This window comes from Malus domestica, chromosome 16 (genome assembly GCF_042453785.1).
Source record: "Malus domestica chromosome 16, GDT2T_hap1".
Taxonomy (NCBI): Eukaryota; Viridiplantae; Streptophyta; class Magnoliopsida; order Rosales; family Rosaceae; genus Malus; species Malus domestica.
In genome coordinates, this window is record NC_091676.1 from 29,302,573 (window position 1) to 29,317,807 (window position 15,235).

Below are 15,235 nucleotides of genomic sequence, written 5' to 3' on the forward strand. Positions count from 1 at the left end.
TTTGAAGGTCAAAGGAGCTTAAGAAATGAAGAAATGAAAGTGAAGAACAAAGAATTCAGAATTGGAAACCAAAGTTTCTAAAGTTGGAAGTTTCTATTCTTGGAGGTTTCCATTTTTGAGAGTTTCTATCCTTGGCTTTGGGCTTTTAGATGACCTATCCTTTTCCCCTAACCCTAGCCGCACCTAGGCCTCTAGAATATCTGATTTCCTTGCCTTGCAAGGCATTCTAGATGGCCCATCTCTAATCCTAACCCTAGCCGCACCTTAGGCCTTATTCCCACTAAAAATCTGATTGTTTTAACCTAATTTCTGATGGGTTTGGGTTTTAGAGGCCCTAATCTGATTGCCCTAGGGTTTTGGATGCCTATTTATACACATTCTAAACCCTTGGCCGAACACCATCTCCCATTCACCCAGAAAATACCCATTCACGCCAGAAACTGAACACCACCTTCAACAGCCCCATTCCTTCACCATTCACCATATTTTCTGACCCAAAACCACCCTAGTCGCACCACCCATCAACCCTAAACACTTCCATACGTCTTCCATCCATTCTACATCATTCAATAACCCAAGAAACCACCAACATCCAATCTGCCGCAAGCAAGGAAAGGGGACAGATTCACTCAATTGTTTGGCTCTTCATTCTGAGTTGTTGAACAATTTTAGGTGTATTCTATCTTATATTTCAATGTCTAATTCATGTAATCTTTGTTTTGCTTTGAGTATGATTGGCTAAATTCGTTTTGGCTAAGGGTGTATTCAAAACCATGATTATATATGTGAAATAACTTGATTACTTCCAGTTATCGTTGCATAAGTCGTGAATACAATTTGCTTAACCATTTGATTTAGAACTTATTCTTGTATGTTGATTGAGAGTGCACGCTTAATTTGCATGCTTGAATTTGGTGCTAGGATATAAGTTTGTTTCACCCAAGGAAGAAAAAATCGATAATATCGGCGAAATATCGCCGATATTATCGTTTTTTTGAAGATCCGAAATTTTTTTAACTATCCAAATGATTTTCGTCAAAATATCGCGATATTTTTAAAATTATCGATATTATCGTAATATAATATTCAAAAATATTTAAAAATGTTGAAAATCTCAACATATACTACACTTGATCAAAGCCCACAGAGGCTAACCAAGACATGCTTTTCTCACCATGTGAATGTGCCTTTTATAGGCGTTCTTGGCTTGCTCACTGCCCTCGCTGGGCGATGTGGGACTCGACCAAGGAAAAAAAATAGGAATTTCGGCCGAAAATCCACACCCACTTTAAACGGCCATAACTTTGTCAAAACTCAACAAAATCAAGCAAGACAAAAACGAAAGTTGTAGCCCTCGAAGAGACGAAGAGAATGGTACCTCACACGACGTCTGAATCATCGTGGTTTGGCCTGAAAATGCCTCGAAAGTCACTGAGGTCGCCGGAAACTGGGTAAGATTCAAATGAGTATAACCTTTTCAATACTCAACGAAATTGAGTGAAACAAAAATGAAAGTTGTACTACTCGACGAGACGAAGAGATTGATACCTTGCACGCCGGCCAACTCGCCGTGGTTTGGCCGTAAATTGCCTCGAAAGCCACTGAGATCGCCGGAAACTGGGTAAGATTCAAATGAGTATAACGTTTTCAATAAGCAACGAAATTGAGTGAAACAAAAAGGAAAGTTGTAGCCCTCGAAGAGACGAAGAGAATGGTACCTCACACGACTTCTGACTCTTTGTGGTTTGGCCGGAAATTGCCTCGAAAGCCACTGAGGTCGCCAGAAAACCAAAACGTATTGCCTCAAGGGCTGGTACATGTGAACTTGTGACTCCAACTAGGTAAGAGCCAGATCTAATTTGGGGCCTTCTATCCTATATTTGTGGACAACCATCAAATTCTAAAGATTAAACAAACATAATATGTTCTACTGCTTAGCAAAAAAAGCTACAAACCCTTTGCTTATCAGCAAAAAAAGACAAGTCCTTGCACTAGATATACTTTCAAATTACGTTGAGTAGCAACCTGATATATGTATTCGGACGAATTATAAAACAATTGACACATTCCTGACTTCCAAAATTCAATTCTTTTACTTTATATAAACTTGAAAAAACATAATCGGCATCCAAATTAAAGTTTAGTCTTATTCAATGTATTGATTTTCAATCGTTAATTGATATACTATAATTTGGAACATCAACGCCTAGACGCATGCTTATGTGTAAGAAATTTAAAGTGTCAAATTCGGCACATTATTCTTCATCATTTTATTCACTTCCCTTTTTTTTTTTTTTAATATCCTAAATAAAACCTCCAAATATTGTACTAATTCATTATATATAAATGATTATGGTGTGTTTAGACTTCTTTCATTAATTACTACATATTTTCTACACTCACAATGTTTGTCAGCTCGCTATATAATCAACTTGATAATGTTAAATCCATCATGCAATGCATTTCTTTCCAATTTTTTGTGATAAACTAATAGATAATTGACTAAATAAACATCCTACAAAGTTTCAATAAAAATTTCCAAGTTTTTCTTACAATTTCCGTGGTTTCCATGTAATTTTTATCGATATCGATATTTTACCGATATTTCCATCGATATTTCCGTGTTTTCGGACTACCGATATTTCCGATATTACCGATATTTTCTTCCTTGGTTTCACCTAATCGTTATGAATTTATATTTGCAAGTAGTGAAGGTCGCTAGTCACGATCGTGTTAAGTAGATTCCTGGCAAGAGTATCATGCTTTTCATAGTTACAATTGCCTTGTCGATGCTTATGATTTCCAAAGAACGTAATGATTCTAACTTGTATCTTTATCATGCTGTTCATATAGAGAACTTGTTAGGAATAATTTGTTTGCGATGCATATTCATCCAATTCAATGATTCTAGGGAAATCTGAAGGTTAATTTAAGCGGACCTAATTAACTTGGAGTGTCGAGGTTCATAACTTATTGAATTGATAACTGGAAATTGATTTACGTTGCATATATTTCATGTGTGGAGAAGAACCCCTTAGCCATTCCATCATCCATTGATTCATCACAATTTTGTCTACAATCTGTTTTCTTTACAATCTGCCATTTAATTTAAATTCGTCCAAAATCAACCCCACTTTATTTCTTTGAGTCATATTTAGTTAGAACTTGTCTTAGATTATGTTTTTAAGTGTTTTAGGTCATTAGGAAACCAAAATTCGTTCAAGTTTGTGTTTAGAGTCCCAAAACTGCCCAGAAAGTGTTTTAAGGCAGTTTTGAGTGTTTTTGTGTTATTTTGAGTCTTTTGGTTTGTTTTGGTGTTTTAAGTTATAATTTTACATTCTTTGAGTCTAGTTTAGTGTTTTAAACTTTGTTTTTACGTTTTTGAGTCAGTTTTCAAGTGATTTAGCAATCCCTCCTAATCCCCGGCCTAGAACGATCCCTACTTACATACTTACTACAATTGAAAAAAAGAGGGTTAATTTGAGTGCTAGTTAATATCATCCATGAATATCTCAATAATTCTCTCAACATAATCAGAAAAGATGCTAACCATACACCTTTGTAACGTGGCAGGAGCATTGCACAAACCGAATGGCATGCGTCGATATGCAAACGTTCCAAAGGGACAAGTAAAAGTGGTCTTTTCTTGATCATCCGGGGCAATAACAATTTGATTATAACCGGAGTATCCATCAAGAAAGCAATAAAGGAATGACCGGCTAACCTTTCGAGCATTTGATCTAGGAACGGCAATGGGAAGTGATCTTTGCTTGTGGTTGAGTTTAGCTTCCTATAATCAATGCACACTCGCCAACCGGTTTGAATTCGGGTGGGCACAAGCTCATTCTCCGCATTCTCCACAACTGTCACTCCAGATTTCTTGGGTACACATTGGATAGGTGAAACCCAACTGCTATCGGAGATGGGATAAATCACCCCACAATCTAGAAGTTTGATTATCTCCTTTTTCACAACTTCTATCATCGGAGGGTTAAGACGGCGTTGAGCCTCTCTAGTTGGTTTGGCCCCCTCCTCAAGAAATATGTGATGCATACAAGTCGTAGGGCTTATACCTTTCATATCGGCCAATGTCCATCCTAGGGCAGATTTGAATTCCTTCAACACACGCACTAGCTTCTCCTCCTCTTGTGCCGTGAGGGATGAGGAGATGATGGCAGGTAGTGTCTCGTTTTCCCCCAAAAAGATGTACTTCAAATGGCTTGGTAGGGGTTTGAGATCAAGTATGGGTGCCTAAACGATGGATGGAAGCAACTTGTTAGTCGAAATTGGAATGGAATTAAAGTTAGGAGACTTACCACCATGCTTAGGTAGTGACTCAAGGGCAGCAACCAACTCAAAAATTTCATCACTAGGAGGCACGACATGGCCTAGTCCATGTATGCCGAGGGTTACACTAGAATCTACCCCCTTGGTTGTGAGTTCCATTCCTCGTGTAATGACTTTTTCAAGCGCATCGTCATTCAAATCTTCAAGATATCCCTGCGCCAAAGAGTCAATTATATCAATAGAGAAACATGAATGGTCCTCACTAGGGTACTTAATGGAATCAGAAAGATTAAAATTAACAACTTCCCCATCAAATTCCATGGACAACGTTCCACTATACACGTCAATCTTCGTCTGGGCCGTCTTCATGAATGGCCTTCCAAGGAGGATGGGCAATGAAGGAGCATGATCCGATTCATCCATTTCGAGCACATAAAAATCAGCTGGGAAGACTAAATGATCAACCTGCACCAAAACGTCTTCCAACACTCCCTTTGGATAAGCGTTAGTTCTATCGGCCAATTGTATGATTACACCATCATGTTTCAACTCACCTAAGTTCATGGATACATAAATGGAGTATGGCATAACATTTATAGAGGCTCCTAAATCTAGCATGGCAGATTTGAAAGGGGTGTTACCAATGACGCACAGAATTGTAAAGCTACCCGGATCTTTGCATTTGGGGGGTAGTTTGCGTTGCAAGATGGGGGAGACATGATAGGAGCATATTTATGCGCCTTAGTTAGTTAGTTCTTATGCATTTATGTTGTGTTTTCTTAGTTAAGTTAGTCTTTTAAGCTATTTTCATGTGTTTTCAGGTTTTAGATACAAAGTGAGCAAAAGGATGCAATTTGGAGCATTTTGGAGCAAAATTGGGCTAAAATGGAGTTCATGCACATGAAGCACAAGGGATGGACGAATTTGAGGAATTGGTGAAGCTAAGAAGGCGTTTCAAAGTTGAAGAATTGAAGATACAAAGTTACCTAGTTGAAGAAGGAAATGGCTTGAATGAAGGATTCCTAAATGAATGAAGGATTCCTAATCAATATAGGAGTCCTAATTGAAGATGGATTCCTAGATGTATGAAGTTTCCTACTCAAGCAAGGTTTCCTACATGAAGAAGAAGAATTAAAGCCAAAGAATCAGCTCAAGATAAGGTATCTTATCCAAAACCTCATCCATAACCTTATCTTAGCTTATCTTATTCAAATAAACCTCATCCTATCCTATCTTATCCTTATCCTAAACTATCCACATTTCAGCCAATTAGGGGGGTTTCTAACTAGATTAGGATGCTTAAAATGGGATTTCTAGAAGACCTAACCTTATCCTACACAAAAGGGCGCCTAGAACCTTTCTAGAAACCCCTAAAAATCTGCCTTGTATTATCCTTCTAGAACCCTAACTTTGTGCCGAATTTTCTACCTTATTTCCTTTAGGATTTTGGTTTCTAGAAGCCTTATCATTTCACACTCTTTCTGCTGCACATTATCTCCCAATCCCTTTGGGTTTTTGACTTGTTTTCCTTATAGGATTGGATGTTATTATCCTATGCAATTTAGGCCTTTAAAACCTTGTCCTTTGCTACCTAGGAATGTGAATTTTCAGCCTATATATACAACCCATTGCCGCACCTATTCATTCACCACCCTCTACCAGATTTTCACTACACCATTCACCAATCATCCCTCATTGTGCCGTGAGTTTGCAAGGAGAAGAAGGAAGACAACTTGGAGCCGTGTATGCCATTCAAGACGTTGGATTGTCGGAGCGTTTCTAGGTGTTTTCTATCTTTGTTTCAATGTTTAAATTTATTTATCTTTGTTTATTTGCGAACATGAGGAACTAATTTCTTTATAGTTAGAAGGGAATTCAAAGCCATGATCATATGTTTTATATGACTTGATTTCTTCCAATTATGATTTCATGAATCGTGAATGTGGTTTACTTATCTATTTGATTGATAACTTGTTCTTGTGTGTTAATTAAGGATGCATACTTAGTTCGCATGCATTAATTTGATGCTAGAGTATAAGGGAATTTCACCTAATCGTTATTAACTTATATTCATAAGTAGTAAAAGTCGCTAGTCACGATTGTGTTAAGTAAATCCTAGGCAAGAGTAACATGCGTATCCCATAGTTATGAATGCCTCGTCAATGCTTATGATTTCCATTGAACTTAATGATCTTTGATATGTGTCTCTATCATGCGTATTCCATAGTTAGGGTCCTTGATAAGAATAATTTGGTTGTAATGCGTATCCCATTCAATTCAATGAATCTAGGGAAATCTGAGAATTAATTGGTCAATCTAGTTAATTTGGGGCATTGTCATTCATGGTTTATTGAAAAAGTAATTGGAAATCGAGTCGTATGCATATGTTTCATGTGTGGAGAAGGAACCTTCTAACTAGCCTTTCACCATCTTAATTTTCATCAAAACGTTTTTGTCAAAGTTTGTTTTCAAAGTTTCTGTTTTCAAAGTTAAATTCGTCCAAAATCAATCCCCCTTTTCTTAGTTGAGTCATAATAGTTAGACATCACTTTAGTTTGTGTTTTTAAGTGTCTTAGGTCAAGTTAAAACCAATTTTCGTCCAAGTTTGTGTCTAGTGTTCAAAACTGCCCAGATTGTGGTTTTAAGGCAGTTTTGAGTGTTTTTGGGCTATTTTGAGTCTTTTGGTTTGTTTTGGTGTTTTAAAGTTTAGTTTTGCATTCTTTGAGTCTAGTTTAGTGTTTTAAACTTGTTTTTACGTATTTGAGTCAGTTTTCAAGTGATTTTGCAATCCCTCCTAATCCCCGGTTTAGAACGATCCCTACTTACATACTTTGCTACAATTGATAAAAAGAGGGTTAATTTGAGTGTCAACATAATTTTCACATCAAATTTTGGCGCCGTTGCCGGGGATTAGCAAAGTTGCTAATCCCTTGGATTGTTTTATTTCAATTTGTTTTAATTGAGTCCAGATTTTTACTTTGTTTTTGTTTCTTGTTTTTAGGTACTAGTTTATGACTCGGAGCTCTCATCCGGTTCGTGAACACATCTTGGACTTTGACGACGATTTTGAACGAGAGTTGAGACGAAAGAGGAAGAATCCAGAACCTAGTGAATCAAGTTCAAATTCGGAAGCCGAAGTTGAGATTGAGGAAGAGGAACCCACGGCTCAAGTGGGTGAAGTTGAGACAGTCATGGCACAAGACAATCGTACAATCAAGGAGCTCTCGGCTTCGGGATTGGACAATGCCGCACCTCTATGTATTCAATATCCGGCGGCTGCCCAAGGAAAGACCGAAGAATTTGAGTTAAAGTCGAGTTTGCTCCACCATATTCCGAAGTACCATGGGTTGTCCATGGAGGATCCTAACAAGCACTTGAAAGAATTCGAGGTAGTGTGTTCAAGCATGACTCCAATCAATGTCGACGGGAGTATATTGAAGATGAAGGCTTTTCCCTTTTCTCTCATGGAAAAGGCGAAAGATTGGTTGTATGAATTAGCTCCCGGAACGGTCACATCTTGGGAGAGCATGAAACGAGCTTTCTTGGAGAAGTTTTTCCCAACTTCTCGAGTCATCCTCCTACGAAAAAGGATAAGTGGAATTCAACAAGAAGAAGGTGAGTCTTTTCCTACATATTATGAACGTTTTAAATCTCTTGTTGCTTCTTGTCCACAGCATCAAATGAAGGAGGAGCTTCTTCTACAATACTTCTACGAGGGACTTCTACCAATCGAACGACAAATGCTAGATGCTTCGGCGGGAGGAGCCTTGGTGGACAAGACCCCCACGGCAGCAAAGACTTTGATTGCCAATCGAGCGTTGAACGCTCAACAATACGAAGGTGTTGGACAAAGAGGCACCCCACGGCAACACCAAGTGAATGAGGTAAGTGCCATAACCGAACTTCAAAATCAAATGGCTAACCTTACTACTTTGCTTTCTCAGGTTGTGGAAGGGCCAAAAGTTCAAAATGTAAGTGCGTGTGGCGTGTGTTCCATGCAAGGACATCCTACGGACAAGTGCCCACAATTGATTGAGAATGGAGGGTGGGAGACCCTCAATGCCGTGGGCTTTGGGCAACAATACCAACAAAGGAATGATCCCTTTTCTAACACCTACAATCCCGGTTGGCGTGATCATCCGAATTTCAAATGGCGAGAACCCCAACAAGGCCAACAACAAAGCACGTTTAGGCAACAACCCCCGGGTTTCTATCAAAAGTCGTTTGCACCAAATCAAACCCAAGCACAACCCGCCCAAAAATCAGGTTCTTCTATTGATAATGATCAAATTTTTAATTTACTAACTTCTATGGCGCAGGGCATGCAGAATAGGGACAAGAAAGTGGACGAATTGGAGAAGCAAGTGGGGCAAATTGCCGAGTTTATGGGACAGTTTCGAGACCAAGGAAGACTCCCTAGTTCAACCGTTGCAAATCCAAAAGGGGGATTCGAAACCGCCAAAGCAATTACATTGAGGAGTGGCAAACAAGTTGGAACTGAACCCCAAGCATCCAAAGCAAGTCATGAAGAGGATGAAAAGTTGCAGTTTGAGGAAGACACACAAGCAAAACCCACGACAAAGGAGGAACCACCTTTGCCGCAGCCATCTTGCACTTCCAATCCATATAATTCGGCCAAGGTAAGTTCAATTCCAACTTCTCCTAGTTCTATTCCACTAAACGTGCCTTTTCCTGGCAGGTTGAAGCAATCCAAGAAGGAGGAGAACGAGAAAGACATTTTGGAGACATTTCGGAAAGTGCAAGTCAATATACCTCTTCTTGACGCAATTAAGCAAGTACCTAGATACGCCAAGTTTTTGAAGGAACTATGCATAACAAGAAGGAGAATTTCGAACAAAGAGGTGGTCCAGGTAAGTGAGAATGTTTCCGCTGTTTTGCAAAGAAAACTACCCCCTAAATGCAAAGATCCGGGAAGTTTTACAATTCCATGCGTTATAGGCAATACTAAATTTGAACATGCTATGTTAGATTTAGGAGCTTCAATTAACGTCATGCCATACTCAATATATGCATCCATGAACTTAGGAGAACTTAAAAACGATGGTGTTATAATTCAATTAGCCGATCGTTCTAATGCATATCCGAAAGGAGTTTTGGAAGATGTGTTGGTGCAGGTGGATAACTTGATATTTCCAGCGGATTTCTATGTCTTAGAGATGGAGGACTCACCAAATGTCACCCCATTGCCGATTCTACTTGGGAGGCCTTTCATGAAAACAGCACGCACCAAGATCGATGTTTTCAAAGGGACGTTGACAATGGAATTTGATGGGGAGATTATTAACTTTAACATTTCTGAAGCTATGAAATTTCCTAAAGATGATCATTCTTGCTTTTCTATTGATATATTGGATGAACTGGCGCAGGATTATCTTGATATGTTGGAAGACGATCCCCTTGAAACGACGATTGCACAAGGACTTGGCATGAAGCCCAATCTGGCCGTACCTAAGGAGGAGCATGCCGAGCTTGTGGCGGCCTTGGAATCATGTCCCCAACATCGTGGTAAGCCTTCTAACCCAATTCCAATTCCCGTTTCCACTAATACGTTGTTACCTTCTGTGATTCAGGCCCCCGTTCTTGAGCTTAAACCGTTGCCGGATCATTTAAAGTATGTATTCTTGGGAGATGAAGAGACGTTGCCCGTCATTGTCTCTTCATCACTCACGGCATTAGAAGTGTGAAAAGTATGAAAAGGAGTTGAAAGAGCATAAAATGAGCTCTAAGTTGTTGGTTGTTGAAGCAAGGGTCCAAAAAGTTGAATTAGACCCTAAGTGTTGTATGAATCTTCCCCTTGAGTTTAAACATTGATTTTCGCATGCAAAAGTGAATTCTAAGTATCAATTTCATTACTTTGCTTATTATTCTTTAAGAATATTTGTTTATCCTTACCTTTCTTTGTTAGCCAATACCTTAGCCCCGTTACAACCCTTTGCTTCTATCTTGATTGTTATGTGTTTCAATATGTGGAGTTTGGAGTTGGTATGAGCATATGATATCCCTGGATCTCGCATCTAAGTAGTAGCATTCCATTCATGAGATCGTATACATACATTCATAATTCCAGAAAATGCTTTTATTGTCATAACATATGTGAGCATTAGTTTTCATATTTACATCAATCTTCTCACATATAACTAGTGTAGGGTGTGTAGTCAGAAAATCTAAGTGAAAAAAGAGTGCATATCTAGTAAGGAATTGAGCAAATTCTCTAAGGCATGTTACTACATTCAAAACATTGTTTTAATTGATTAAATGTGAGCTAGTAAGTGATGACTATGATTAAGTATGTGCTTAAGTGTAAAGATGGCTAAAATCTATGTGAGTAGTAATCTTTGGCGTGTCATGTACCATTGGGAATCCCTGAGGCGATTGTTGGAAGGTTTAGGTTATGTTTTGTTTCATTGTTTTGCTCGAGGACTAGCAAAAGCTAAGTGTGGGGGAATTTGATAGGAGCATATTTATGCGCCTTAGTTAGTTAGTTCTTATGCATTTATGTTGTGTTTTCTTAGTTAAGTTAGTCTTTTAAGCTATTTTCATGTGTTTTCAGGTTTTAGATACAAAGTGAGCAAAAGGATGCAATTTGGAGCATTTTGGAGCAAAATTGGGCTAAAATGGAGTTCATGCACATGAAGCACAAGGGATGGACGAATTTGAGGAATTGGTGAAGCTAAGAAGGCGTTTCAAAGTTGAAGAATTGAAGATACAAAGTTACCTAGTTGAAGAAGGAAATGGCTTGAATGAAGGATTCCTAAATGAATGAAGGATTCCTAATCAATATAGGAGTCCTAATTGAAGATGGATTCCTAGATGTATGAAGTTTCCTACTCAAGCAAGGTTTCCTACATGAAGAAGAAGAATTAAAGCCAAAGAATCAGCTCAAGATAAGGTATCTTATCCAAAACCTCATCCATAACCTTATCTTAGCTTATCTTATTCAAATAAACCTCATCCTATCCTATCTTATCCTTATCCTAAACTATCCACATTTCAGCCAATTAGGGGGGTTTCTAACTAGATTAGGATGCTTAAAATGGGATTTCTAGAAGACCTAACCTTATCCTACACAAAAGGGCGCCTAGAACCTTTCTAGAAACCCCTAAAAATCTGCCTTGTATTATCCTTCTAGAACCCTAACTTTGTGCCGAATTTTCTACCTTATTTCCTTTAGGATTTTGGTTTCTAGAAGCCTTATCATTTCACACTCTTTCTGCTGCACATTATCTCCCAATCCCTTTGGGTTTTTGACTTGTTTTCCTTATAGGATTGGATGTTATTATCCTATGCAATTTAGGCCTTTAAAACCTTGTCCTTTGCTACCTAGGAATGTGAATTTTCAGCCTATATATACAACCCATTGCCGCACCTATTCATTCACCACCCTCTACCAGATTTTCACTACACCATTCACCAATCATCCCTCATTGTGCCGTGAGTTTGCAAGGAGAAGAAGGAAGACAACTTGGAGCCGTGTATGCCATTCAAGACGTTGGATTGTCGGAGCGTTTCTAGGTGTTTTCTATCTTTGTTTCAATGTTTAAATTTATTTATCTTTGTTTATTTGCGAACATGAGGAACTAATTTCTTTATAGTTAGAAGGGAATTCAAAGCCATGATCATATGTTTTATATGACTTGATTTCTTCCAATTATGATTTCATGAATCGTGAATGTGGTTTACTTATCTATTTGATTGATAACTTGTTCTTGTGTGTTAATTAAGGATGCATACTTAGTTCGCATGCATTAATTTGATGCTAGAGTATAAGGGAATTTCACCTAATCGTTATTAACTTATATTCATAAGTAGTAAAAGTCGCTAGTCACGATTGTGTTAAGTAAATCCTAGGCAAGAGTAACATGCGTATCCCATAGTTATGAATGCCTCGTCAATGCTTATGATTTCCATTGAACTTAATGATCTTTGATATGTGTCTCTATCATGCGTATTCCATAGTTAGGGTCCTTGATAAGAATAATTTGGTTGTAATGCGTATCCCATTCAATTCAATGAATCTAGGGAAATCTGAGAATTAATTGGTCAATCTAGTTAATTTGGGGCATTGTCATTCATGGTTTATTGAAAAAGTAATTGGAAATCGAGTCGTATGCATATGTTTCATGTGTGGAGAAGGAACCTTCTAACTAGCCTTTCACCATCTTAATTTTCATCAAAACGTTTTTGTCAAAGTTTGTTTTCAAAGTTTCTGTTTTCAAAGTTAAATTCGTCCAAAATCAATCCCCCTTTTCTTAGTTGAGTCATAATAGTTAGACATCACTTTAGTTTGTGTTTTTAAGTGTCTTAGGTCAAGTTAAAACCAATTTTCGTCCAAGTTTGTGTCTAGTGTTCAAAACTGCCCAGATTGTGGTTTTAAGGCAGTTTTGAGTGTTTTTGGGCTATTTTGAGTCTTTTGGTTTGTTTTGGTGTTTTAAAGTTTAGTTTTGCATTCTTTGAGTCTAGTTTAGTGTTTTAAACTTGTTTTTACGTATTTGAGTCAGTTTTCAAGTGATTTTGCAATCCCTCCTAATCCCCGGTTTAGAACGATCCCTACTTACATACTTTGCTACAATTGATAAAAAGAGGGTTAATTTGAGTGTCAACATAATTTTCACATCAAGACATTCTCACCTACCTTTACCACTTCCTTAGTTGAAATCCTCTTCCTAGTGGTGCTAGCTCCTTTAAAAACTTAGCGTATCTCGGGACTTGCTTAATGGCATCCAACAAGGGTATGTTAACTTGAACTTTCCTAAGTGTCTCAAGGATGTCCTTGTCAGCTTCTTCCTTCTTTGTTTGCACAAACCAGCTAGGAAAAGAAGCATTCGAAGGCACAACATTAGTAGAAATTGGATTTGACACATTCTTACCTTTATTGGATGAATTGGACAGATTCGGATGCATGTCCTTGGATAGAACATACGCCACACACCATGGGTCCTTGAATCTTCATTCCCTCGGCCATCTGTGAAACAAGAGAAGTAAGATTAGCTAACTGAGATTGAATATTGGAAGTGGAACTTACCTCATGCATTTGTTGCCGTGGGGGTCCTCTTTGGCCTACACCCTCGTATTGTTGAGCGTTCAATGCTCGATTAGCAATCAAGATTATTGCAGCAATGGGCGTTTTGTCCACCAATGCTCCACCCGCCGAAGCATCGAGCATTTGACGTTCTACTGGTAGGAGCCCTTCGTAGAAGTATTGCAAAAGCAACTCCTCCTTCATCTAATGCTGTGGACAAGAAGCAACAAGTGATTTAAATCTTTCATAATATGTAGGAAAAGACTCACCTTCATCTTGTTGAATTCCACTTATTTTTTTACGAAGAAGAATGATGCGAGAAGTTGGGAAAAACTTCTCCAGAAACGCCCTCTTCATACTCTCCCAAGATGTAACTGTACCGGGAGCCAACTCGTAGAACCAATCCTTGGCTTTGTCCATTAAAGAGAATGGAAAAGCCCTCATCTTTAAAATACTTCCGTCAACGGTAACCGGAGTCATACTTTGCTCGGATCCTCCATGGACAGCCCACCACTTCAAATTCTTTCAAATGTTTGTTCGGATCCGCAATGGACAGCCCATGGAACTTTGGAATGTGGTGGAGCAAACTTGACTTTAACTCGAACTCTTCGGTTTTACCTTGAGCAGCCATGGGATATTGGATACACAATGGTGCGGCATTATCCAAACCCGAGGCGGCAAGCTCCTTGAGGGTACGGTTGTCCATGGCTATACCTTGCTCTTCTCCACCCACTTGTGCCGTGGGATCCTCCTTGTGCTGTTGGTTCCTCCTTCTTCTCAAAGTTCTCTCGAAGTTGTCGTCAAAGTCCAAAATATGCTCACGAACAGGTCGGGAACTTCGAGTCATGCACTAGTCCCTAAAAACAAAGAAAACAAAATAAATCAGCAACTTAAACAGAAACTTCAACAAAATACAATCATTCGAAAGAAAACAATCCAAGAGATTAGCAAAGTTGCTAATCCCCGGCAACGGCGCCAAAATTTGATGTGAAAAATAAGTTAACACATGATATGATATTAACTAGCACTCAAATTAAACCCTCTTTTTATCAATTGTAGCAATGTATGTAAGTAGGGATTGTTCTAGACCGGGGATTAGGAGGGATTGCAAAATCACTTGGAATTGACTCAAATACTTAAAAACAAGTTTAAAATACTAAACTAGACTCAAAGAATGCAAAACTAAACTCTAAAACACCAAAACAAACCAAAAGACTCAAAACAGCCCCAAAACACTCAAAACTGCCTTAAAAACACAATCTGGGCAGTTTGAACACTAGACACAAAATTTGGACGAAAATTGGTTTTAACTTGACCTAAGACACTTAAAAACACAAACTAAAACACTTACTAACTAATTTGACACTTTAAAACAAAGGGGGATTGGTTTTGGACGAATTTAAAAACAAAACAAACTTTGTAACTTAGAACAGATTGTAAAAACGAATTTGAGTTAAATGGGTGAATGGAAGGCTAGCTAAGGGGTTCATCTCCACACATGTTACACTTGCATACAAAACGATTTCCAATTGCTTTTCAATAAACCATGAATTCTCAATGCCCCAAGTTAATTAGTTCCGCTTAAATTAACCTTCAGATTTTCCTAACGTTATTGAATTGGATGATTGCATACGACAACCCAAAACATTCCCCACAAGTCCCCTACATGATTGCATAATAGAGATACAAGCAAGAATCATTAAGTTCTATGAAAACCATAAGCATTGACGAAGCACTTGTTACTATGATTGCATGAAACTTATGCCAAGAATTTACTTAACGCGATTGAGATCATCAACCTTTACTACTTGTGAATATAAGTCCATAACGATTAGGTGAAATTTCCTTATATCCTAGCATTCAATTTATGTATGATAATTAAGCGTGCACTCTCAACCAACACACACA

General features: G+C 38.3%; 1 protein-coding gene across 1 annotated transcript; it reads left to right on the forward strand.

Annotated features, from left to right (window-relative positions):
- Positions 1-4,979: 4,979 nt before the first annotated feature.
- Positions 4,980-14,404, forward strand: LOC139193192 (uncharacterized). Its single transcript, XM_070816186.1, has 2 exons — positions 4,980-6,070; positions 7,289-14,404. Exon 2 carries the CDS (start codon positions 7,299-7,301, stop codon positions 9,990-9,992), a length of 2,694 nt encoding a protein of 897 aa, XP_070672287.1. The 5' UTR covers positions 4,980-6,070; positions 7,289-7,298; the 3' UTR covers positions 9,993-14,404.
- The last annotated feature ends 831 nt before the right edge of the window (positions 14,405-15,235 follow it).